At 40.5% G+C, this 27,942-nt stretch overlaps 1 protein-coding gene across 1 annotated transcript in view; it reads left to right on the forward strand.

Annotated features, from left to right (window-relative positions):
* The first annotated feature begins 24,503 nt into the window (after window positions 1–24,503).
* Window positions 24,504–27,942, forward strand: part of Mrpl48 (mitochondrial ribosomal protein L48) — a 57,819-nt gene continuing 54,380 nt past the window's right edge. The window contains exon 1 of the mRNA XM_021243270.2: window positions 24,504–24,653. Coding sequence (XP_021098929.1) covers window positions 24,633–24,653 — 21 coding nt within the window. The 5' untranslated portion in view covers window positions 24,504–24,632. The remainder of the gene's footprint in view (window positions 24,654–27,942) is intronic.

Genomic DNA, 27,942 nt, shown 5'->3' on the forward strand with positions numbered 1-27,942 from the left:
GTTTTCTATTTGCATTTTATTATAGTTCAAGCCCGAGAGATGAACCACTGTTGACAATAAATAGTTTTACTAGTATAGCATATCAGACTGGACCTCAGGGCATAAAGTATGAGCTGGAGTCATCAGCTTATTGGTGGTAATTGTAATAATAAGGATGGATGATGATGACTATCTAAGTGGAGTGTAGGTTGAAAAAGCAAAGATAGAAGTTTATGAACGAACAGAAAAAAAAAAAATCACCAAAACTGGAGACTCCCTGGAGTCTCAGGAGTTTGAGGCCAGACCTGTTTTTTGTTTTTTTTTTTACAGGGGCTTAAGTCTGAGAAGTTTTGATACTATAATTAGGACAGAAGCCAGGTCTGGTTTAGGAGTAAATTCAAGAAGAAATGGAAGCAAAAAGTGAAGATTCTTTTCTTTAAGGAATTTAGTTCTAAGGAAAGGAAAGAAAAAAAATAGTACCTAAAGAGGCACACAAGGCCCAGAAAGGAAAGTAGTGAGTTTACTTGTAAGTATATTCCATTTGAAATACGAATACCAATAGCTGGATTAGATAATCATCATTTTGTTTTAGAAGTAGGAATTGGAGCAAGTTGCTTAGTTTATTTTTGGGGTTTTTTTGTTTGTTTCAGTCTTTTTTGTAGCAAACTGCTTATTACAAGGCTCCACAATAGGGGGCTTGAGGGAGGTAATGGGATAAAATAAAATAAAATTTATTAAAAAAAAACAACAAAGCTCCACAATGGGTGGGAGTGGGGCCGAAGCTAGAAAAAGAGCATAGTTCACCTAATTTTTTTTTTTTTTTGAGATAGGGTCTCACTGTGTACTTTAGGCTCTCCTTAAACTCACTATGTAGTCTAGGCTGGCCTCGAACTCATGGTGATCCTCCTGCTTCAGCCTCCCAAGTACTGGGATATCATAGGCATGTGCCACCACGCTTAGCAATATTTTCAATATCTGAGGTAAAAAATATCTCTTCAGTCTCCTACTCTCTCCTTTCCTAATTCCTTATTATCAAGAAGTTTTTCCTAAAGTTTGAAGATTTTTGGGTCCAGGATATTGCTCAGTGGTAGAATATATGATCCACACAAGGTCCTGGGTTAAATCCTAGGATAGAGGGGAATGTGTGCTATTGTGCTTTCTATTTCTAGTGTTTATAAGATTACCAGATGTCCTAAAAAAACAAAACAAAACACACTGGACCACATCTCTAGCCTCTCTAGGCTTGGTTAACCCATAAAGATTAAGTTAAATGATGTCTACAAATCACTTAGCACAGTGCCTGAACACAGAAAGAACTCAATGTGGGCCGGGCCAGAGATTCAGCTCAGCGGCCCTATGCCTGCCTGGCAAGCACAAGGTCCTGAGTTCAATCTCTGGTTCTACAAAAGAAAGAAGGATAGAAAGAAAGAAAGAGAGAGAGAGAGAGAGGGAAGGAAGGAAGGAAAGAAAGAAAGAAGAAAGAAGGGAGGGAGGGAAGAGAGAGAGAAAGAAAGAGAGAAAGAGAGGGAAAGAGAGAGAAAGAACTCAATAAATAGTTTCTATTGTTTAGAGAGAGATGAAGAAAATAAATGTTTTTGCAAAGATACCACTCTCCTCCATTGTGTTATTGCTTTTATAATATTTGATTCAAAACTTAACATTTGTATCTGAACTACTAATCCATTTTACTTACAAACTCACAAATTAGAGAATAAAATTAATCATATTGCAAAATGACCTATGAGTTGCAAAAGGGCCCTGGGTTACTATAAGTACAATTTTCTCAAGTGTTTGTTTAGGGATCATTAAATTCTTGTGGGTTTGGGGGGCGGTTTTTGGGGGGTTTTTGGTACCAGGGATTGAATTCGGAACCTTGCACCTTCGAGGTGGACTGCAGAACCACTGAGATAAATCCCTGGCCCAAATTCCATTAAATTCTTAACAGAAGGCAAAACTAATTACACAAGTATAGAGCAGACCACTGTTGATTAAATATCAATCACAAGATAAAGCAAATTTGAAAATATAATTTTAAAAGGATTTAAGTATTTAGTGTTCTAATTTCTCACTTTGCTATATGGAGAATTAAAATGTTAGACAGTCCTGTTCAGTAACAGATATTTATAATTTAGTAACAATGAACAGGCAAAGCCATACTGATTCTAAAACAGAGCTTCACTACAGGAAAACTCTGTTGTTTCTACAAATACCAATGCCCAGAAAGGATCAAGAGTCAAAGTTCAAAGACATAAAGTACCCAAAAATTGACAGTCTTGTGCAGTAATATTATTACACATGTAGTTTTCATTTGCTTATTTATAATTTCAGTTTTCTGCCTTTTATCTTCCAATAATTACAGATTCCTTGAGGGCATAAATTTTACATTCAGTCTAACCTACACAGCCTAGCCTAATCTTTTGAACTAGTAGTGTTCAATATACACATGCTAAAGTGTGATAATGAATAATATTAATATATTATGTATTGGGTTGCCAGATAAAGTATAGAATGCCAAGTAAAATTTAAATTTCAAATTTTATGTTAAAATTTAACTGCCATCCTATTTTTATTTGCTAAATTTGGTAAGTCTGTGTAAATTTTACCTAGAGATCAGATTTTGCAGCCCTAAACATTGGCTAAGGACTTCTTGTGTTAGCAATGAGACTACCTAACTTGAAAAGATTTTAGAATCAAGCAGTGTCTCTCATATGCTCAACAAAGAAATTGAATTCCTCCTTCAACTTGTAGGTGTCAGGTATTTTGTCCCAGCAATGAGAACAAAACTAAGACACCCTTCAATATCATAAAGTTTGGAATAGAGAGAGTATGTGGGAAGAATTCTTAGATCTTGTCCTATTGCAGTAGGTAGTGGCAAGGTCATCCCCATTTTCTGCTCATCAGAGAAATTGAACTAGAAAATATGTTGTGATATAATACCTGATTTTTATAGGGAGGATAAAGAAAAATACTATAATACATTGTAGAATCTTGGACAGGAGCAAAGGAGGACATTATCAAGACTTTTTATGTTCCTGAAATGAGATACATTTTGCAAGTACCAAAACAAAAATGTATTTATACTCAACTTTCAGGTTTGTTTAGATACTGGCTCAGGGATGTGAAGGGTTATGGAAAGATTTGAAAAAAGGAAATACAATTGGCAGCTGCTCTGCCTATAAAATTAAATGCTTAATGAAGGAAGTTTTGTAACCTCAATTTTGGGTAGAAATATTTAAAAGTTTCCAAGAGCAAAAACTTTCACGTACTTTCTTTCTCTAAGTGACACGGGGTCCACTCTGAGAGGCTGGGACAAGAGGGTTGCAAGTTCGAGCCCAGATTGGACAATTTAGTTAGACCATCTCAAAATTAAAAATAAAAAGGGCTGGGGATATAGCTCAGTGTGAATCACTAGTACTGCAAAGGGAAAGAGAAGAAGGAGAGGGGAGGGGTGAGCAAAGGAGAAGAAAAGGGATAAAAAAACAGAAAGAAAGACAGAGAGACTCTTATTATATTGCCCTGGCTGGTCTCAAACTCTGGCCTCAAGTGATCCTCCTGCCTCAGCCTCCCAAGTAGCTGGGACTACTGGCACAAGCCACTGCATCTAGCTCGTCCTATACTTTTTTTTTTTTTAAAGCACAACAGAATATTGGTATGACCTTGCCACCACCTACAGCAATAGGACAAGATCTAATAATTCTTTCTACTTACTCTATTACAAACTTTGTAATGTTGAAGGGTGTTGTAGTTATTTTTCTCATTGCTGGGACAAAATACCTGACACCCACAAGTTAAAAGAGGAAAGGATTATTTTAGCTCACAGTTTGTAGAGGTTTCTGTTCATAGTCAGCTGGCTCCAAAGCAGGCAGTATGGCGAGGAGAAACAATCCATGGCATGGCAAGCAGGAAGCAACAGCCTTCCTTCTGTGTTCCCTTGTGATTACATGCAGATGGTAAGCCTATTTGTTGGTGCCATCTACACCCAGGGTAGGTCTTCACTTTTCCATCAATCCACCATCCACACCCAGAACTAAGCTAAACCAGTCAGTGGACTAATCCAGTACCAGACACCTATGATCCAGTCACTCCCAAAAGCCTCACCTATGAGCACACGAGGCTTTGGAGGGACATCTAGATATAAAGCATAACAAAGGAAAAAATTATGCTATTTTTACATGTCCATAAATGAATATGATGTGAAGCATTGGTACTGCAACACATTTACCTTGACTCCAATACATGATTGAAAGACAAGCTTTGCCTAGGTCCTAAACTTTGCCTAGGTCCTAACCAGCTGCTCTGAGTAAATCTCAGAGAAATTCCTAATCTTTACTTTTCAAATTAATGGACAAAATAAAAATATAGACTCAGTAGGCACAGGCTGTGATTCCAGGATTCAGGAGGCTGAAACAGGAGGATTGCTGTGAGTTTGAGCCCACCCTGGGCTACATAGTGAGCTCAAGGCCAGTCTGATCTACATAGCAAGACCCTATCTCAAAAAACAAATAAACAAACAAACAAAAACAACAAGAAAAATAAAGATCCAAATAGATGTAAAGTTCTTTGTAAGTATCTGTAGAATAAAATGATTTTACTTAAACTTCAGGATCAGAGATTTAGCTCAGTGGCATGGTGCCTGCCTTGCAACCCCAAGGTCCTGAGTTTGATCCCTGGTACCATAAAACAAAACAAAACAAAACAAAAAAATCTTCAGATATGTGTTCCTAATTTAAAAATGTTTTAAAAAGCCCAGTTTTGTGAAAGCATTTTTATTAATGTACGCTGGTAAAAAAAATTTTCAAGTAAACAAGTGCAGTTGACATCTTGGTTCATGGCTTTGGGCAGGGAGTTCTTCAGGTAACTCAGTCAGGAAAAATTTTGATTTTTAAAATCCTAGTGTCCCAAGCCATGAACAAAAGGGTCATTCTATAAACTTTATGTCCTGAGATAAACCAAGACCATGTTTCTTTCTTTATCAAAGCTGAGTGGTAGATCACATGTGCAAGAAGACCCTGGGATCTATCCCCAGTACTCAAACAACAATTTTTTTTGGTACCGGGGATTGAACTCTGGTCCTTGCGCTTGTGAGGCAGGCAATAGAACCACTGAGCTAAATCCTTGGCCACAAACAACAATTTTTTTGTCTGCCATCATACTAATCAAAAATTATTTAATTGGAATTGTCTACTGTTTCAGTCATTCAAACTATATGTAAAACTCTGTCTTTTCTGGGAGCAAAATTATTCTGAAGCTTTTATTTTATTATAGTATTTTATTATTGCAAATAAACCTTCCTTCAATGATTTTTGTCATTTTTTAATATTAACTGTGAAAGGAAATCTGGGTCTTAGTCCAGCTGTCATTAACTTCCTGTGACCTTCAGACCTCAGGCCTTTCCCCTGTGGGCTTTAGTTTCTACACCGTAAAATGAGATGGGCTGCATGACTGGGTTTGGCAATGATTTCCTAAATATGACACCATAATCACAAATAACTAAAGAAAAAAATAGATAAATTTAAAACTTTTGTGCATCAGAGAATACTATGGAGTGAAAAAGACAATTCACATGATGAAAGAAAAATATTTGCTAATCATAGATCTGCTAAGGAATTAATATCCAAAATATGTATATACAACTCCTACAATTCAACAATAAATGGATGAATAATCCATTTCAAAACCAGGCAAAGAGCCAGTCATGGTGGCCCATGCCTGTAATCCTAGCACTCTAGGAGTCTGAGACAATTGGATCTCAGATTTGAGCCCAGCCCGGGCAACTTAGTGATTTATTGAGACCTTGTCTCAAAAGGGGCAGGGGGTGTTAATGAATACACATTTCTCTTCTGATATACAAATGATGAGTAAGCCATGAAAAGATGCTCAACATTATTACTCATTAGGGGAATGCAAATCAAAACCACAATAAGATAATTTAAGAATACTAGAATGGGGCTGGGAATTTAGCTCAGTGGTTCCGCTGCCTGCCTCAAAAGTGGAAGGTCACGAGTTCGATCCCTGATACCAAAAAAAAGAAGAAGAAGAATACTAGAATGGCTTTAAAAAACAAAAATAAAAAATCAGTGTTGATGAGGATGTGAAGAAATTGGGACCCTTAAGCAAATACTTATAGCTGGGCATGGCAGTGCATGCCTGTAATCTCAGCTACTTGGGAGACTGAGGCAGGAAAATGGAAAGTTTTAAACTATTCTGGACAACTTAGACCCTGTCTCAAAACAAAATGAAAAGGGCTGAGAACATACCTCAGTGGTAGAGCACTTGCCTAGCATGTGCAAGGCCCTGTGTTCAATCCCCAGAACTGTACAAAAAGAAATGAAAAAGCAATCCCAGCACTTGGGAGGCTGAGCCAGGAGGATCACCATGAGTTCAAGGCCAGCCTGGACTACATAGCAAGACCCTGTCTCAAAAAAAGAAATAAAAACAATGGGGCTGGGGATGTAGCTCAGCAGCACCGTGCCTACTTGGCAAGTACAAGGTCCTGAGTTCAATCCCCAGTACCAAAAAAAAAGAAAGAAAGAAAGAAAGAAAGAAAAACAAATATTTGCACACAAATGTTTATATCATTTTTCACAATAGTCAACATGTAGAAACAACCTAAATATATATAAAGAGATGAATAAAAGATGGATAAAGAGTGGTGCATCCATATAAGGAAAAATTGTGCAGCCATAAAATGAAGTTTTGACATATGCTACAATATGGATGAACCTTGAAAATATTATGTTAAATTGTATTAGGAAACAAAGAAGACTGAAAAATCATGAAACTGATTTAACTCATGACATTATCAAAAGAAAGTTAAGGAACAGAAAGAGCTAATGTGCTCTCACCTGCCTGCTTGCTGTGGACTATTTCTCCTCTGCCATGCCCCTCTGCCATCCCACCCTGCCTTGGAGCCAGTCGACTATGGACTGAAACTTCTACAAATTAAGCCAAATAAATTTTTCCTCCAGGAGAGAGAGAGAGAGAGAGAGAGAGAGAGAGAGAGAGAGAGAGAGAGAGAGAGAGAGAGAACTAAATTTTAAAACCATGGAAGGAAGAAAATGACAGAATATTCATTTGAGGAAATAAATGAAACTGAACCTCTAATTCACACCTTGGGTAAAATCAATCTTAGCTGTTAAAAAAAAAAGCTAAATGAAATAAAACAGTTGGAAAAGGACAAATACTGTATGATTCCACTTATGTAAAATATCTAGAAGAATTCATAGAGACAAAACAGATTGGAAATTACCAAGGGCTGGTAGGAGGGGCATTATTGTTTAATGGGTATATTGTTTGTAATAATGAAAAACTTTGGAAATACATAATGATGATAGTTGCATGACATTGTGACTTTAATCCCACTGAACTGTATGCTTAAACATTATTCAAAGGGAAAATTCTGTTATATATATTTTACAACTTTAAAAGGATGAGCTGTGGGTATAGCTCATGTGCTTGCCTAGTGAGTGAGGTCTTGGGTTCAATCCCCAGCACCGTAAAGAAAGAAAAAAAGAAAATGAAAAAAACCTAAAAAATGCTGATTTCTAAGTGGCGCAGCTTATACCCCTTTATGCCTGCTGTGCCGGCAGTAATTAATAGACTCTCAAAACTGTTCCCGTTTGAATAATAAATGACATGGTAACTCAATCTCTAAATGTTCTGATTTTCAGTGGTTATGAGATCCCAACCCCGGGCATTAGGACCTTGGAGAGGTTTTTGTTCATGACATCATCTCTAGGAAATTAAAACTTCAGGAAATTGGAGGCAGTGCTGGAGATGTGTCCGCTTCAAACAAATGCCCACCTCTCAAATGAGGATCATTCTAGTGGCAAACCACCTGTTTGCTTCGGGTTCCGGGAGTCCGTGACTAAGAAGCAACACCAGCAGACCCCTCTGTCTCCCACACTCTGCATGGCCGCCCGGTTCAAGCCCAGACTGAAAGCTCGCAGCCCAGAAGGGGCAGGCCTTGGCAACAAAACAGCCTCAACTGACCAATGGAGAAGGTCAGGGGCGGAGCTATCTTGGCGTCGTCAAGAGGACGGTGGGCCTGGCTTTGTCTGCTTGGCCTTTCTAGGCTGTGGCTGCTACGTTATCATCAGTTTTGCTGCTGCATTTTGCCCTGTATTTTGCCACTGTCAGCGCTTCCGGGTTGAACTTAGAGCTGATCATCTCCACTCTATCCAGTGCCTGACCCTCTCCTTCAAAGCCAGCCCTTGTCAAAGTCCTGTTGGCTCCTGCTTTGAAATGAGTCATCTGTGTCACAACTCGGAGATAAATTGGTGGTGCTACGTATGGCCCGACATATTTGAACTTAATTTTTTAAATGAAAACCATAATAGAAATAAAAATTATCATTCCACCAACTGGAAACAATCATGGTTAACCTTTGACATTCTCCCCCCCCCCCGTGTATTTTAACACAATGGAATAAACTATAAACTGTGTATTATTGGTTGTATACTGGTTTGCTTTTGTCATTTTAATTGAATGAATAGGATAAAGTATTCCACTTATAAATGTGTCATAACGTTTATATTTCCCTATTGTGCATCTAAATACGAACTAAATTCTTATGGATTGGTGTTGGGGGCAAGTAGGGAAGATTTGTCTAGGAACTTCAGCAAGAATTACAAACTCTTAAACTGGACATGGTGATGCATGCCTGTAACCCTAGCAGTCAGGAGGCTGGGGCAGGAGGATAACCAAGAGTTCAAGTCCAGCCTGGGCTACAAGAATGAGTTCAAGGTCAGTTTGAACTACATAGCAAGACCCTGTCTCAAAACACAAAAGAAAAATAATAAAATAAAATTTAAAATTACAAGCTCTTAGAGACTTTATGATCTTAGAAATACAATTTTAGAAACTCAGAAACACCAGATGTGATAGTGTAATCCCAGTATTTGGGAGGCTGAGGTCGAATCTCTGAGTTCGAGGCCAGCCTTAGCTACATAGTGCGATCTTTCTTAACAAACAAAACAACAAAAACAAGAAAGAAACTCAGAATTATAACATCTTGGACTGGTTAGATCTTCTGAAGGAAGTAACTTTACCAAAGTAGGAGTGACTAACAAGCAGAATCTTTTTCAAAAGCTGAGTTTTCTTTATTTAGAATGTTACCTCTTACTAATTGTGCTCAGTCTCTCTTACTATTCAGAGGAGAATTTCTTCTGCAGAAATTGTCTTGCACTACAAATTCTAATTCGGCAGAGAAGTGGTTGGGGAAAAAAGAGTTTTCTTCTCTCTCTCTTTTTAATTAAAAAATATTTTTGGGGGTTCTGGAGATGGAACCCAGGGCCTTTACACTGAGCTGCATTCCCAGTCCTTTTTTATTTTTTATTTTGAGATAGGGTCTGGCTAAGCTGCTAATTTGCCCAAGCTGGATTTAATCTTATGATTTTACTGCCTCAGCTTTACAGAGTGCTGGAATTCCAGGGTATACCAGGCCAGGCTCTCTCTCTTTAATCTCATATTACCCAGGCTGGCCTTAAACTTGTAGGCTCAAGGGATTCTCGGACAGCCTCCAGAGTAGGTGGCACTATAAGCACGTGTCACTGTACCTGGCTAAAAGACAGTTTTCCATGGTTTATTTCCTTATTTATTTGACTAGGGAGAAATAACTTTTAGTCTCTTTTGATCTCTTCCATATGGCCCTGGAGGTAGAGGGACCTACTGCTCAGGGACTCCGTAATAATGATAAACTGGCGTGAATGTGGGTCACCAACTAACAATTATCAAATGAGATATTAATAAGTGGTAGTGGTTGAATGAAGAGAGCACCAAAAACCCCAGTTCACTTTCTTTTCTTTTCTTTTTTTCTTATTTTGAGACAAGGTCTTGCTATGTAGTTCAGACTGGCCTCAAACTCATGGTGATTCTCCTGCCTCAGCCTCTGGAGTGCTGGGATTACAGGTGTGCACCACCACACCCAGCCCAAGTTTACTTTCTAACTGTGTGATATCTGAGCAAGTCATTTCAACTCCTTGAGCCTTAATTTGTTCATCTTGCAATGAGGGTAAGAGTCTCTCTTTACTTACTCTTTTTTTTTTTTCTTGGTACTAGGGATTGAACTCAGGACCTTGCACTTTCGAGGCATGACGTCACTGAACTACATCCTTGGCCCTTTACTTACTTTTTAAGACTGTGGTGAAGAACAATTGTGAAAATGTCCATGATGGTGTTTTAGAAAGAAGGCACTGTACTATGCTGATGTTATTATTATTGGACAGCATAATTTTTTTTTTTTTTTTTAGCGGGGATCAAACTTGGGTCCTTGCACTTTCGGGGCAGGCAGCAGAACCACTGAGCTAAATCCCCAGCCCTGGAGAGCATAAAATTTTTAAAAATTCTTTCTTTCTCTCTCTCTCTCTCTCTCTCTCTCTCTCTCTCTTTCCTTCCTTCCTTCCTTCCTTCCTTCCTTCCTTCCTTCTTTCTTTCTTTCTTTCTTTCTTTCTTTCTTTCTTTCTTTCTTTCTTTCTTTCTTTCTGAGACAGGCTTTCACTATGTTCCAAGCTGGCCTTTAACTCACTGTGTCACCCCGGCTGGCTTTAAACTCACAATCCTCTTGCCTCTGACCTCCTGAGTGCTAAGATTATAGGCATGTGCCGCCACAACCAGGTAAAAGTTTTCATTTTTGAAGAATCATTGTTTTAGTTACTTTTTTTGTTGCTGGGACAAAATACCTGATACCCAAAGTTAAAAGGAGGAAAGGTTTATTGTAGCTCACCATTTGTAAAGGTTTCAGTCCATAGTCAGCTGTCTCCAAGGCAGGGTGGCATGGCAGAGGGGTATCACAGAAGAGAAACAGTTGATGGCAGGCAGACGGCAGCAAAAGCAGTAGGCAACGAGCAGTGACAGCAGCTCTTTTTCTGTCCCTTATATTTTACCCAGGCTACATCTCCTTATGGTAGGTAGCACTCACACCTAAGTTGGGCCTTCCTATCACCCACACCCAAAACTATGCCAAACCAATCAGTGGACTACTTTAGAAATCACACACCCTTTATTCCAACATCATACACTCTAGATCCAGGCACCTCTGAAAAGCCCCACCTATGGCTGCATGATGCTTTGGGGAGACATCTATACACAAGCCATAATAATCATTATAATTCAGAAAATATGGGAGGAAATGTGTCAAAAATCAAGTGGCAAAGTGAGTACTATAGGGCCACAGAGTCAAGCATACAGGAGAGTCCTTCACGAGGCCAGGCACTAGTTCTTATGCCCAAACTGCATGATCAACTCAGGGTGACTCCTGGTTTACTCTGTATTTAACTTCTTTTGGTTGTAAGGAGCAGGTACTTCAAGTGGTCTAGGGTGAAGGTTTGCTGGTCATTTTTTTTTTTTTTTTGGTACCAGAGATCGAACTTGGGTCCTTGCGCTTGTGAGGCAAGTGGCAGAACCACTAAGCTAAACCCCCAGCCCCTGCTGGTCATTTTATGGTTAAGGATATGCACAATGAAAGACCCTGAGATGCTAATAGCTGCATTTGTGAAAGAGCTGGAATTCTGAATGAGACGGTGGTACTAAATTCAGAAAGGGAGTAGGGACCATGAAAGAATTGGGAGGCCTAATTCCTTAAAGGATCATCTATTTACCTGGACTGAGCTCCAGTTTCCTCCTATAAAATGAAAATAACCATAAAATTGTTCTCTAACCAGGTAACTACCCATATATAGCAAAATGATGGAATCTAAATCTACTAGAGATAAAATGGCCCTCGGATTTTTGTTCTATAATAATGAATAAGAGGAGTTGCTCTAGTCAAAGTGGAGTGTAGGAGTTTTAGAAGTGAACTCCATCTCCCTGGCCTTTCCTGTTATGTCAGAGGTCTTAGCCCATCATTCATGTTTTACAGATCTGCATATTGAGACGTAGGGAGCAGGTGACTTGCTCCAGGTCACAAAGGTAGAATAAACCCAGATTTCCTAAGCTCCAGTATGGTGTTCTTTCCATGTAAACCAGCTTCTTCCTAAAAACATGAAACTGCGTATACAAGGTTGAAATCATAAGAAATGAAACTGTTAAGGCTCAAAAAGTTAAATGGGAAAAGGACATGGAACAGGTAATTCACAGAGGAAGTACAATTGGATTTTTAAAAAAGCATAGGGAAAAGTTTCAGTCATATTAACAATGAAAAATGAACATGACAGGGACCTGTGCTGCTCTGCCCTTATGTCAAACTTGTTTATTTAGTTCAGGCACTTTATAATGTTTCTCTCCTGTCCCTCATTCTCCTTGGCTTTATTTTCCTGCTGTGTCTTGTCCTTAGCAGCACAATCCCTACCCTTTGCCAGCTCCCCCTTCTCATGGCCCTAGCCAGGATTTGGGGCAGCTCCTGGTCTGGGCGATACAGAATAAACCTGCAGTGCTGTGTCAGGCCAGTTGTTCTGCACACAGGTCACTATAGCCTCTATAACCTCTAACATACCTTTGCTCTAGTTCAGCCACCCTTCCAGAGTGGGAGAACAGGGTCCTACAGCACGTGTGCCAGCCCTGGGGTTGATGAGCTTGTCCTGTCTTGTTGAGATAAGGGCTTCCATACTGTCCTAAGGAGGAAGAAGGAAACCTGCTCCTCTGGGCCAGGGCTGGGACCCGCTATGAGGATCAGGAAGTGGGTAGTGACATCTGTGCAGGTGTCAGGTGGGAAAATAAAGTATTGATTGGCTAGAAAAAATGAAATGAAAAAGGACAAGTTTTAAGCTAGCAAATTTGCAAAGAATTTTCAGTTTAGTTCCTCCCACTTTTTTTTTTTTTTTTTTTGTAGTACTGGAGATTGAATTTAAGTGCAACCTCAGCCCTTTTATATTAAAAAAAATTTTTTTTGGTACTGGGGATCAAACTCAGGACCTTGCTCTTATAAGGCAGGCAGTGGTACCACTGAGCCAAATCCCTGACTATTTTTTAAATTTTTGTTTTGTTTTGTTTTTGTTTTTTCTTTGGTACTGGGGATTGAACTCAGGACCTTGCACTTGCTCGGCAGGCGCTGAGCCACTGAGCTACATTCCTGGCCCTTAGTTTTTATTTTTTACGTTTTTTTTTTTTGGTACCGGAGATTGAACTTGGGACCTTGAGCTTGTGAGGCAGGCATCAGAACCACTGAGCTAAATCCCTGATCCCCATTTTTTACTTTTTTGAGACAAGCTTTCACTATGTAATTCAGGCTGGCCTTGAAATCACTGTGGAGCCCAGCCTGGCCTCAAGCTTACAAGGATCCTCCTGCCTCAGCCTCCCTGGTGCTGGGGTTACAGGCATATACCACAAGACTCAACTATTTTTTGTTTTAATTTTGAGATAAAATCTCTCGTTAAATTAAATTGCCTAGGATGGGCTGGAACTTGTGATCCTGCTCCCTCAGCCTCCCAGAATGCTAGGATTATAGGCATGTGCCACCTCTCCTGACTCACAAGAACTATTAACTTTAATAAGAATAAATTTGAAGCCATCAATCAAACCACCTTTAACCTGGGTAAATATACCTTTCCTAAGTTTATTCAAGTTTATTATTTATTAAGTTAGTGCTGAGATTACGGGTGTGCCACCATATCCAGCTGGAGGTAAATTTTGTACTTAATGAGTCTGGAAAGTTTTCAAATATGTTTATTATATTCAATGCTTACAAAGGTGTAGTAAGACAAGAAATACAGAAAAAAAGAGATAGTAATATAATAAAATACATTAAAATCCTCAAAATGAATCTATCGGGAACTAAATTTTTAATATAAAATTAGTAAAATCTGTTAAATCAAAAGAAACAATTTGGGCCCAATGACAACTTTATAATGGCATATCCTATGACTACAAAATAATATTTGCAGTGAGTTTTTGTTTTGTTGGATTTTTTGCTGTTGCTTTTTGAGACACAGACTTACTATTGTAGTCCAGGCTGGCCTTAAAATCAAAATCCTCCTGCTTCAGCCTCCCCAATGCTGGTATTACAAGAATGCACCATTATGCCCAGCTCTGCAGTGAGTTTGTTGTTGTTGTTGTTTTTTCGGTACCAGGAATTGAACTCAGGACCTTGTGCTTTCCAGGCAGGCTCAGCACCACTGAGCTAAATCTTCGGCCCTGCAGTGAGTTTTGTTTGTGTTTGTGTTTTTGGTACCAGGGATCGAACTTGGGTCCTTGTGCTTGTGAGGCAGGCGGTGGAACCACTGAGCTAAATCCCTGGCCCCCTGCAGTGAGTTTTTAATAAACAAGGGACTAACTCATGTCATAAAATACTAGGAAGAAAACTTCCCCTAAAATTTTATGTAGATTAAATTAAAATTATTCATAAAAGATATGGGGAAGAGACTGAAGTGGCACTCAGGAGCTACTCAGGAGCTGAGGGATGGAGGATTGATTCAGCCATGTGTTCTACACCAGCCTGGGCAAACAGAGAGACTCCATCTCAAAAAACCAAACAAAGAAGATACGAGGAAAGAAACACACAATGAAACGTTAACATACTGGTTGTCTTTAGGTGGCACAGTTTGTTTTTAATTTTCTGTATTCTCTAAATGTTTTACTTTTTTTTTTTTTGGTACTGGGGATTGAACTTGGGTCCTTGTGCTTGCGCAGCAGGTGGTGAAACCACTGAGCTAAATCCCCAGCCCCAATTTTACATTTGAGTCCCTTCACTCCCCTCTCATTTTTTGTGGTACTGGAAATCAAACCCAGGGCCTCAAGTTGACCTTGTAATTGGAATCCTCTTGCCTCAGCCTCCAGAGCAGCTGGAATTATAGGTGTGCATTTTCTGCCTAGCTGACATCCTTTCTTTAAAATAAAAAATGTTCTGGGTCAGGGATTTAGCTCAGTGGTTCCACTGGCTTCCTCGAAAGCGCAAGGTCCCGAGTTTAATCCCTGGTACCAAAAAATTTTTTAAATAAAAATTTAATAAAAAGGTCTGTAGGGGCTAAAACAGGAGTAGCTTATTTTGATCAACACATGTTGGAGCCAAAGGTTTAGTATTTAGGAAACCCACTGTTCAGCTGCAAAGATTTCATGGTACCTGTGATATGTAGGTATTATAAAGATGTTGAAGAAACAGAGTTGGATCAGACAAGGATCCTAAAATTAAGAAGCATGGTCTAGTAGTCTTCCAAAACAAAACTTCAAATAATGATAAAACAAATTAAAAAGTCTCTAAGGGAGGTACAAGAAAATGTGTCAAAGATAAAGCTGGCAGTGTGGGAGGAGCAATGGGTATATGAATAGAAGTAGTTGGAGTGGTAAACTGGAGCTAGATCATGACAGCTAGGAATCCCAAGCTAAGAAGTGTATTGTTAAATTGGAGTCTGTAAGTAGCTATTAAAGGGAGTTTGCTTTGCTTTTTATTTTTGGTACCGGAGATCGAACTCGGGTCCTTGCGCTTGCACAGCAGACGGTGAAACCACTGAGCTAAGTCCCCGGCCCCTGCTCTGCTTTTTAAATTGTTAGCTCCATGATATGTGTTTTAGGAAGATTGTTTTTGGAAACAAACTAGAATGGGAATGAGACTAAAAACTGGTGGATCAATTAGAAAGTCTGCCAGGCATGGTGGCACACCCCTGTAATCTCAGCCCTCAGGAGCTGAGGCAGGAGGATTTCAGTGGGTTGGAGGCCACCCTGGGCTACACAGTGAGCTCAAGTCCAGCTTGAACTACAAGATCCTGACTCAAAAAGCAGAAGGAAAAGGGCGGAGAGGGGGGAGGAGGAGGAGGAGAAGAAGGAGAAGGAGAAGGAGAAGGAGAAGGAGGAGAAAGAGAAGGAAGACAACAACCAGAGGGCCTACACAATAGTTCAGGTGAGAGATGATAAGGGAGCTTCAGACTGTTTATGTAAGGAGGCGGGGTGTTCAAATGAAAAAATAGATTATATTGTAGGAGCTGAAGGTCATAAGCTCCTATCTCAATAGGTTCAAGAATTATGATTGCCTGAGGGATTTATTTCACAAATTGCCTCCATACTGTGATTTTTTTTTTTTTTTTTTGTACTGGGGATTGAACTCAGGACCTTATGCTTGCGTGGCAGACGCTGGAACCACTGAGCTAAATCCCCGGCCATGCTGTGATTTTTTTTTTTTTTAAATTAAACTTATTTCTTGCTAAGCTTCTTCTAGCAGGTGGCAAAGCCACTGAGCTAAATCCCTGGCCCAATGTTGTGAATTTTAAAAATTTGCACCCGTGTCTCCTAATCCCAGACAGGAAAATTACACCAGAGGCTATGAGTGATTTACTGCAAATGGTGGAATTATGGTTTTTTTGTTTTCCAGTACGTATATGCCATCTGGGCCTTGAGGAGCAGAAACACAAAGGATTCTTCCTCTTCTATAAGAAAAAATATCTTACTTTGAGTAATATGTAAACTACAACAGGTGGTTTAGTGTGGGTCAACATGAAAAAGGCTAGAAGAAAGCATGTGAGCATAGCCTCTCGAGGGGTCCAGGTACTCCAGTATCTCTATACTGGAGGAACTCTGTGCAACAGGGACTCTTCCAGTACCCTTGTGCTGGAGGCTGAGCTGGGTGAATCAGAACACGGGTGTGGGCTTCTACAAAAAGTCTTGTCTGCATTGCAGACCTAGCTGCCTGGGAGTGTTTCTCTGGACCCTCTCTTCTTATAGGCTTCTATGACATCATTACCCACTCGAGCTTGCCTCTTGCAGCCTCTTTCATCATCCTTTAGCTCTCCCGCCGGGGTTAGGTTATCACAACTGTCTCAGCCCAGCCCTGTACAAGCAGAAAATTCCTGGTAGTGGTTGGGGACTTTTCCTAGGTAGTTAGCCCTCCGACCTCTGGATATATATATATTTCCTTTTAAGTGTGATTTTCTTTGTAACAAGACATACCAAAAAATAGAAGCAGAAAAGTCCTACTGAAGCTAACATTGTTTTTAGTTTGAGGTAACTTTATATATTTTCATGTAAGTCATATAAGGGCTTTTGGGCACCATTGGGAAGCTTTTTGTTAAGGTGACCATAGAATTGTTACTTTAAAGGAAGTTTAACCTGAGATAAATGGCCTCCCTTTAGTCTTTTGTTCCCTAAGGCTTTCTCTGATGTGGCTGTGCTGAGGACTGGAGCAGTTTTATTTTTTAAAAGCTTTTAAAAGTTAGCTTGTAAGAATAAATCTGGAAAGGCCAAGCACCTCCACATTTGTGTGGTGTGTGTGTGTGTGTGTGTGTGTGTGTGTGTGTGTGATGCAAGATTCTACAAAAAAATCTAAAATTCATAGTTGGATTATCTAAGAAAGTTTTTTTTTGAACAGAGTTAGGAACTTCTTAATGTTCACAGATTCATTATTCTATTTAACATATTCTGCCACATTATGGTCTATGGCCTGTACCAAATGTGAAGGATAAAAAGAAAACTGTAGACTATTCCTCAAAAAGTGCTTACAATCTAGTAAAGGGGATATATAAATAGGCCAATAGGGCTGGGGATTTAGCTCAGTGGTTCCAGTGCCTGCCTTGAAAGTGCAGTTTCCCAAGTTTGATCCCTGGTACCCACACACACACAAAATAGGCCAATAGTCACACTACACTGTATTGGGATACAGAGAAGGGACCACACAATTCCTATGGATTGGCTGGAAGAAGCTGCATAGGTAAAGTGCATTAGTTAGGGTTCTCTAGAGGCACAGAATCATTAGAAAATATATGCATAGTTATGCAAGGGGATTTATTAGGTAGGCTTCCAGGGTCAGAGGTGGAAGAGTCCTCAGTAGCCGTCTGCATGTTAGACCCAGTGAGAACCAACCAGAGACCAATATTAAATCCACACAGGAGTTTATTACCGGCCGGGACCCAAGCTGAGCATCAGACTTGAGCCCTAACTGGGGGGAGACAAACATGTTTTATACACTTTTGAGGCCAACAGTTTCTAGGCCCCCCTATGGGATAGAACTAGCAAAGCAAGTGAAAGGTACAGAAGCAGAATGTCAAGCAGCAATATGGAGTTTGTCTTGCTAACTAGGGTCCTTCATTCCCCACTGGTTCTCATAACTTAATTAAATATTTGATTTCTGTATTTACTCTTTGTGTTTTTTTTCTAAAACGTCTTTTAAAATCTCATAATTTTGTCTCAACACCATCAGTTTAACTGCATCAACCCTCTGTCTAACATATTTAGTCAGAGCATTTATAATGCAAGGTCCCACGAGCAAAAGCAGAAGTAAGATAACTAGGGGGCCTGTTATAGCAGAAACTAGGGTAGTTAACCATTAGCATAGAAGTAACAGGTTTTTTTCTAGGGATACACATAACCCTCCTTGTTTTATGAACAGGAGGTCAAGTCCCCTTTGATTTTACAGGACCATCTCAGCTAGGGAATCAACGTGGTTTTTTAATCTGGAGATCGAGTCTTTCAGGTGACCCAAACCTCTGGCTACTTGGTGGCTTAGGGCTTTAAAATTTGTGTCCTGAAGGATCAGGGAGGAAGTTTCAATAGCCGCTGACTCTGCTATTCCTAATCCCACCAGAATGGGCACTAAAATGGGGGCAGCCCATTTACTCCTATAGTGTTCAGTGGTTAATCCCAGATGTTTTCAGCTCCCTTTTCCATTATAATACAAGACTTGTGGAACAACATACATGGTGACACAAAATAAAGTGGCAGATTGGGTAGCCAAGACTGATTTGGGAATGTATTTAGTCAAGCCCTCAGTGTAAGCAAACCAAGCATATCAGGACCAGGTCTCCTGGCTTGAAACCGTGGGGCTGGAACATTACAAAGGGTTTTTTTTCGAGCCTGTTGTATTATAGCCCAGATCTCACTCTGAAGAATCTGTAAGGCTTGAAGAGACTGAAGTAAAGAAACACAAGAATTCTCTGTTATCTGTTCAAGGTTGAATTTAGGGAGGAGTGGTGGCGGCCTCCCATACAAGATTTCAAAAGGGGTAAACTTGTCAATATATGGGCTACATCTAACTCTTAACAAGGCTAGAGGAAGCAGATTGGGCCACCTACCGCCAGTTTCTAGAACATATTTAGTCAGGGTTTCTTTCAGGGTCCTATTCATCCTTTCCACTTGCCCTGAACTTTGTGGGCAGTGGGCGCAGTGTAACTTCCAATCCATATGTAGTGCCTTCACCAACAATTTAGATATCTGTGCCGTGAAGGCAGGCCCATTGTCGGACCCCAGGTAATGAGGGATGTCAAATCGGGGAACTATCTCCTGGAGCAAAACCTTAGTTACTATGTTGGCTGATTTTCCACGAGTGGGGAAAGCTTCTACCCAACCTGAGTAGGTGTCAACCAATACCAGTAAATGTTTGAACCTATTGTTGGATTTTATTTCAGTGAAATCAAGTTCCCAATGTTCCCCTGGCTCTCTTCCCCATAGTCAATTACCTTTGTTCCTTTGTCTCATCTTGGAGCTTACCTTTGTACACACTTGACACCTGGACCTGATGTCCTGGACCATAGAGGTCAGTCCTGGGATTGAAAACTTAGAGCTCATTAGTCTTTTTAACTTTGATTCTCCCAGGTGAGCTAAGTGATGGAACTGATGAACAAGTTGTCGCCCCAAGGCTCGGGGGAGACAAATTTGTTTGTCCCTTTCCACCGGCCTGAGTTCACTTTTGTACCCCCTCACTTTTGGTTTTCCTCTTTCTCTTCTGGGGTATATGTGGGTCTTTCTGGCAGGTAGCCAAAAGGTCAGGTGGGCAGAATGTCTATTGGCCCCACTGGTTCTCTGGCCACTCGTAGGGCCACATCATCAGCCTCTTGGTTACTGTGGGCCTCGAAGCTGTCTCCTTTTTGGTGGCTTTTGCAATGAATAATGGCCAATGCCCTGGGTTCCCAAATTCCCTCCAATAAGGCCAAAATTTCTTTTTTATTTTTGGTAGTTTTTCCTTCTGATATCAATAGCCCTCTCTGCCTGTAGATGTCTCCATGCATATGGGCAGTGGCGAATGCATACCCGTTGTCAGTGTAGATGTTTACAGCCTTGTCTCGACATAACCTTAGGGCTTGAGTTAAGGCTATCAGTTCAGCCCTCTGTGTTGATGCCCCCCCCCCGGCTTAATACCTGTGCCCAGGGCACCCGTCCTCCTAGACTGACTATGGTTCCCCCCACATACCTAACTCCATCTTTCATGAAGCTGCTTCCATCGGTGAAGAAGGTCTCATCAGAGTGTTGCAAGGGAACGTCAGTCAGGTCTGGGCGGTTGGTGGTGGAAGTTGTCAGAGTGTCCAGACAGTCATGGAGGGGTGCGCACAAGTTGGAGTCTGGGAGTAAGTTGGCTGGATTAAAGGCCATTTCTTGGGTGAATGTGATTCGTGGTGCATCCAGCAACAGGGCCTGGTACTGAGTTAGGTGGGCATTGGAGAACCATCATTCTGGGGCTCCTCTCAGCAATGTCTCCACCGCACTGGTTGTGGTGGTGACCAGGTCCTGTCCCAGGCTGAGCTTATCTGTCTCCTTGACCAGGAGGGCGGTGGCTGCAACTGCCCTCAAACAGGTAGGCCATCCACTTGCCACAGGATCAAGTCTTTTAGACAGGTAGGCCACAGGTCTGTTCCAAGGCCCTAATGCCTGGGGTAGCACTCCATTGGCTATGCCCCCTTGTTCAGCCACAAACAACTGAAAGGGCTTGGTGACATCAGGTAGGGCAAGGGCTAGTGCTGACACTAAGGCTCTCTTTAAAGCAAAAAGGCGGCTTTCTCTTTTTTGTCTGGAGGGACTGTCTCTTGTGTCTGGAGTGCAGCAATAGTGACTTTTTCCAGTTTCTTCACTAGGACTTCTTCAGGGTCATCACGGTTATCATAAACTTTCTGGGCTATGCTCAGGAGTTCAGTCCTATTCTTTCCCTCAAATCCCTCCAATTTCTGTAATTTCTTTCTAATGTCTGGGGCTGACTGGGAAACAAAGGCCAAATTTAAAGCTGCTGCATTTTTTGGAGCCTCTGGGTCAACAGGAGTGAAAACTCTATAGGCTTCCAATAGTCTCTCTAAAAACACAGCCGGAGACTCCATTTTTCCCTGGTGAAACTCACTTACCTTACTCAAATTAGTGGGCTTTCTGGTAGCTGCCTGGAGTCCCCTTAATAAATGCTGGCGGTATGTCCCCAGCCTCCTCCTACTGTCATCATCATTGGGGTCCCATTCGGGGTGCCACAATGGAACTGCTGCTTCAGCCCTAGCCAAATACCACTGGGGTTCCGGAAGTGACACTGGGGTTTGGCCCCAGGGCCTTTTTGACTGCCTGTTGATAAATACAGTCTGCTCCTCAGTGGTGAACAGGATCTGTAAAAGCTGCTGGCAATCATCCCAAGTTGGCTGGTGAGTCACCAAAGCCTTCCCTTTTACCTCCTTAACTTCTCTCATCTTGATTCCTCTCCACCTCCATCAGTACCTTAACTTAAGTCCTCCTCCTTCAATTACCACTATAAATCTTCCAGCTGGATTTCTTGGGTCTACTCACTCCTCCACTATTCAGTCCTTCACTGGTCTGATTGATCAAAGCCTCCCCAATCCTTTGGCCTGGAATTTAACAATTCGACTCTCCTGCCTCTCAAATTTCTTTTCTTACCAGTTTTTTCTCCATATTTACATTTTAGCCAAACTTGAAGTCCCTATAACATTCACCACTTTCCTTTTCAAAACCACACAATGGGTAAACAACAGAGGTAGGATTGGATCTGAGTCCACATCTTATGTAAGTTCTCTCATTCCTATGTTTGTACCATGCCACCTATGAAGATGCAGACAAGAAATGTCATAGTAGAAGATGAAAGGAGGGGAAAGGGTAGGGGAAAGAGGAAGTGAAATGAATTAAGATGTGTTATGCACATGTACCAACTCCCCATGATGAATGTGATCATTATGTATTGCAAACATGTACTAATAAAAATTTAAAAACAGCTGGGTATGGTGGTGTAAGCCTGTAATCTCAGCATTTGGGAGGCTGAGGTAGGAGGATTGGTGTGAGTTGGAGGCCAGCCTGGGCTACACAATGAGTTCAAGCCCAGCCTGAACTATATAGAGTGAGACCTTGTCTCAAAAAAAAAAATGTCATGCTAGAGATGAGCTGTAGGTAGGAGAAAAAGAAGAAAGAGATGGAAATATCAATCAGTTCACCAGATGTGTTTTTCCATGAGCCAGGTCCTGGACTAAAGGCCAGAGATGCAAAGATGAATGAGGTACATCCTGTCCTTGGGAGCTCAGTCTATAGAAGGTTGAAGTGAAAAGGCAGGAACGTAGAAAGTGGCCTGTGTTGAGCTGTCTTGCTTTTTCCAAAGATCCTGGTTTTTAGAGGCTGGACACAAAATAAGTCAGTAGCTAGAATGATGGCTGTTACATCTTGTGTGTAAATATCCCTCCAAAGCCTCATGTGGTCATAGGTGGGCTTTTCAGAGGTGGCTGGATCTAGAGTGTGTGACACTGGGATTGATTCATGGTGCAATGCTAGGATTAATGGTGTGAATGCTATCCACCCTAGGGCAAGTAGCCTTGATAAGATATGAGACAGAAAGAAGCTTGCTGCTGGTCCTCTATTTGCTTGCTTTGCTACCTCTGCCCGCCTTGAACTATTTCTCCTCTGCAATGCCTGACTGCCGTGCCACCCTGCCTTGGAGCCAGCCGATTATGGACTGAAACCTCTACATCTATGAGCTAAATCAACCTTTCCTCCTTTAACTTTGGGTGTCAGGTATTTTGTCTCAGTAATGAGAAAAGTAACTAAAACAATGGGTATGCAAGAATTTCTGGTTATATCTACATGAAAGTGTCCTTCTGGGAAGTTCAGTAAGTTTATAGGTCTCCATAACATATGACATTGGCAGCACAGTTGGGCAACAATAATATTCATTCCAGTACATTCATCAATATTGCTAAAATGTCTTTACAAACATATATGCTGATTTAACCTCCCTTTTGGGAACTTGTATGGAGGTTCTAGCAGGGGAGTGCAGCAACTGGTATAACCTTGACCGAGGAAATGGTCCTCCTCTATCAGGGGTGGTCATCCTCTTCAACTGAATGTGCAGTTTCAGGAAGGACACACATGGAGTGGTGAGGGAGGAAAGGCACACCCGCCTAGCCAGCCAGATCAGCCAAATCAACCCTGGTGACTGATGAGGTGACAAGTGTTGCAGCCAGATTGCCCTTTTGGGTTCTAGATTCCTGATCTTTTGGGGGGTTTTTTTGGTACCAGGGATCGAACTTGGGTCCTTGCACTTGCGAGTCAGGTGGCGGAACCAACTAGATTCCTGATCTTTTAAAATATTCAAATAAAATATTCAGTTGTCCTTTCATCTGTATTCACAAAACTTAATGTCTCTTTCTTTTTTCTTTCTTTCCCTTTCCCTCCTCTACTCCCCAGTGTGTATGAACAATACAAAGATGGAACTGAATCATAACAGATTGTGTTTGACCTGCCCCTTTTCAAAGTTACAGTCATGGTCCTATGAACAGGAGCCCAGGCACTGAAATGAGACAGCTCACCACTTACTTAATGACATTATGTATACTAGGTGCCTTCTTTCTGCCTCTGTTAATTGTTTGTGAAATGGGTATAATGATCCTCAGCTTCACAGGGCTATTGAGGGGATTAAACAAACTCATACACTTAAAAAGACCTCACTTGGCATACACTTTGATAGATGTTTGTTTTTAATCCAATTTAAAAATTCATTTCTAGGGCCAGAAATGTAGCTCAGCAGCACAGTGCTGCCTGGCAATCATGAAGCCCTAAATTCTATTACTGGTACCAAAAAAAAAGTCACTTCTAAAATCCCAGTAGCTTTTATTGAGCAATAACCAGTAGTGAAGGTTATTTTTCAAGCAGAATTGCCAACTGTATTACCACAGGGCTCTGCACACAAATCTAATATCTCACCTACTAAACTATATATGAATTATTTATATTCTCCTGTTACTATCTCTTACAATACAAGGTAGTTATTTTCAATTATTATGAGGCAATTAAATGTCAAAAAAGATTCACATAGTCCCAGGGATTTAGCTCAGTGGCACTCCATTTGCCTCACAAGGTCCTGAGTTCGATCCCTGGTACTACAAAAAATAAAAGTTCACATAGGGTTAATCAGCTCTGGAATCGAGGTTAGAAGTCAGATTCCCATGTCCTTTGCCACATGCTGGGATAAATTAATCAGAATCTGAGTCCTCGAAGAACTTAATAAAATATAGGGAAGCAATAGTAACAAATAACAATAGTAACAATAGTATATAGTTTAATAAGTGAGATACCAAATTTGTGTGCAAAGCAAAATGGTAGTACAGAAACTGCAATTAATTTTGCATATATATAGATATCTATCTATATGTAGATATCTATATCTATATCTATATCTATCTATCTATCTATCTATCTATCTATCTATCTATCTATCTAACCCAGGGCCTTTTTACCGAGCCACATCCCTATCCCTTTTTATTTATTTTGAGACAGGGTCTCGCTAAGTTGCCCGGGTTGGGTTCAAACTTATGATCCTTCTCCTGCTCCACAGTAAAGGTGACACCTGAGATGTAGCGAGAGTGGAGTCTGCGGGTCTTTTCAGATGTGGAGTCTCAAAAGGTGCCGGAACCAAGGTGCTGCAGGACTTGAATGAATCTCGGTCGCATATTGTTACAGGACCTGTATCAAGGCTTCCGTCAGAGTTTTCAGAAGTACAGGGATCGTGGCTGCTGGACCGGATCTTTGGTTTTCACAGAGACTGCAGCAACAAAAAAATGAGCGGAACCCTGGGAAAGGTAACGTAGATTCCAGACATGTTGGGGTGCTGGGGAAAACAGGAGGGACGTGAGGGAGCACAGGCAACAGGGAATGAAACCGGCGAAAACAGACCCTTCCCAGAAATCCTTGCGGCGTCCCTTCGGCGCGAGCAAACTTCGCGGGCCTGCCCCGAGCCATGCCTCCTGTGCTTTTCTCTCTCGCCACCCAGTGCCTGGCAAGGGAAGAGCCTTGCACAGGAAATCATGACGCTAAGATACTGTCTTCCTAAATTGTCCTACTTTGGGCTGGTCATTTTACTTTTTTGTGTTTGATCATTCAGAATTTTTTTCCGGTGAAGAAATTTTAACTTTATAATCCGGTTGAGATATGAAGCTACCTGGTGATAAAGGAGGATAATGGTAAACTACACTTTTACTTTCAAAACCTTAAATTACTCTCGGAACTATTTGAACAACAGTTCTTAAATGCATTCCTTTGCTGGAATCCCCCGTTCCCTTGACAAATTTCAATGGAATCTTTCAGTTTTACCTTAATGCTTAATGACTTTTAGCAGTTTTTAAAAAATTAATTGTGGTACTAAAAATTGAACCCAGGGCCTTTACACCAAGCTATATTCCCAGCTCTTTTTAATTTATTTAAATTTTGAAACAGGGTCTCACTAAGTCTCTAAATTGCCAAGCTCACTTCGAACTTAACACCTTCCTGCCTCAGTCTCCCAGAGCACCACTGTGCCTGGGTAACAATGTACTATATATTAAAATTTTATTTTAGCCATTAATCGTAGAGACTATATATCCATAATGCATACGTAAGCATGGTCTTTGCTGTTCCTGGATCTACCTGTTCTTACCTTAGGGGTGCTCGAGTATATCTAGACTTGAGTTTCTCTAAGGGCTCACACCTCACCTCATCCTTTATGAAACAACCCACTTGTTCACCTTAGCCAATTTGGGAGAATTTGGCCAGATCTGGTATAAAGAACAGAGAAAACAAATCAGAAAGTTTATAATATTCTATCAGTAAAGATGATCACATTGATTACTACTGTCTTGCTCTATAAATCTTATTTCTGAGGAAACAGAGGGATCATTTTCCAAGGAATACTGTTTCTACCCACTCTATACTTTAGAAAGTCCCATGGAATTCTGGCATTAAAGCCATCATTTTAGTACAAGGACCTCTCCAAGTCTGATTGTTTCCTTGCAGACTCCTTTGTTACTTATTTTACTCCTCCATTCTGTTCTCCTGCTTTGGCCAGGTAGTGTCTTTGTTCTTTTTCTTTTCTTTTCCTTTTTAGTTTTTTTGTTTTGTGAAACAAGGTCTTGCTATGTAATGCAGGCTGGCCTTGAACTCACTATGTAGCCCAGCCCTCAAACTCATGGTGCTCCTTCTGCCTCAGCCTCTTGAGTGCTGAAGTCACAGGCATGCACCACCACACCTGGCTCTTCTTTATTTTTCAAACGCTGAATTCCTTTTTTTTTTTAACCAAAACATTTATTGGTATATTTTAATTTACATAATGATAACACTCATAGGGAATTTGCACTTGTATGGAATATATCCTGCCTCTTCTTTTTTTCCCCTTCTACCCCTCCCCTTGACCTCCCTCTCCTCCCTAAATGTAAAAGCTTTGTTTCCATTTTTTCCTTCTATTTTTACTTTTTTTCTTGTCCCTTCCTTCCTTTCTTGCCCCTCTCTTGTTCTCCTTCCCATTTGAAAATTTTCTTCCCATTTCCTTATATCTATTATACATTTTAGTCATTATTTCTACTTTTGGTTTCTCACACCAGAGAATGAGGTATATAAACATGTGTGTTTGATTTATTTCCCTTAAGAGTATGGTCTCAAGGTGCATCCACTTAGCTAGAAATGTTTCAAGCTCATCCTCCTTTATGGCATAGTAGTTCTCCATTGTATATTAAAAAAATCACATCTTTATCCATTCATTGGTTGATGGGCATTTGAGCTGTTTCCAAGATTTAGCTATTACAAACTGTGCCGCTATAAACATGGGTGGGCATATATTTCTGTGGTAAGATGCTTTTAATTCATTTGGGAAGATACCAAGAAGGAGAATAGCTGGGTCAAATTGAGCCTCTAGTTTTAGTTTTTTGAGGAATCTCCACACTGATTTCCACAGTGGTTGCACCAGTCTACATTCCCAACAGTGGAGAAGGGTTCTTTTTTCCCCACAGCCCCTCCAGCATTTGTTATTGGTTGATTTCTTGATAATAGCCATTCTTTCTGGGGGGAGATGGAATCTCAGAGTTGTTTTAATTTGCCTCTCTCAAATGACCAGTGATGTTGAACATTTTTTCATATATTTATTTGCTATTTCTACTTCTTCATCTGAGAAGTGTATGCATTTCAGATGCCCATTTTGGATTGAGTCTTTAAATTTGGGGGGTCTGATTTTTTTTGAGTTCTTTATATATTCTAGATAGTAGTCCTTTGTCTGAGAGATAGCTGGCAAAATTTTTTTCGCACATTGTGGATTGTCTGTTTACTCTATTGGTGGTTTCTCTTGCTGTGCAAAAGCTTTTTAATGAGATCCCAGTTGTTGATTTCTTTGTGATAGTTCCATACAACTGGGGTTTTGTTCATAAAATTTTTGCCTACTCCAATGTCTTTGAGAGTTCTACCTAGTCTATCTTCCAGCAGATTTAATGTTTCTGTTGTAATATTTAGATCTTTGATCCATTTTGATTTTAGGTTAGTGCATGGTGAAAACTATGGGTCTGATTTCAGTCTTTGGCATGTTGAAAGCCAGTTTTTCTAGCACCATTAAAGAGGCTATCTGTTTTCCAGTGAAGATGTTTGGCTCCTTTGTCCAAAATAAAGCGGCTGAGTATGTTTGGAGTTGTTTCTGCATCTTTTAATCTGTTCCATTGATTCTTAGGTCTGTTTTTTCCCCCAGTACCATGCTGTTTTTATTACAGTAGCTTTGTAGTATAATTTCAAGTCAGGAATTGTGATGCCCCCTGCCTTGCCTTTATTGCTCAGGATTGCCTTTGCTATTCTAAATCTTTTCTGGTTTCAAATGAAATTTAGGAGTGTATGCTGTTGGAATTTTGATTGGAACTGTGTTAAATCTGTATAACAATTTTGGAAGTATGGCCATTTTTACTGTGTTAGTTCTTCCTACTCAAGAACAAGGGCTATCTTTCCATTTTCTGATATCCTCTTTGATTTCCTTTTTCAGAGTACTGTAGTTTTCAATGTAGAGTCTTTTACTTCCTTTGTTAGATTGATTCCTAGGAATTTATTTTTTTGGATGCTATTGTGGAGGGTGTTATTTCCCTAATT

This window comes from Heterocephalus glaber, unplaced genomic scaffold (assembly GCF_053883595.1).
Source record: "Heterocephalus glaber isolate CG9 unplaced genomic scaffold, H.glaber_assembly_v1.0 deba00001428, whole genome shotgun sequence".
Classification (NCBI taxonomy): domain Eukaryota; kingdom Metazoa; phylum Chordata; class Mammalia; order Rodentia; family Bathyergidae; genus Heterocephalus; species Heterocephalus glaber.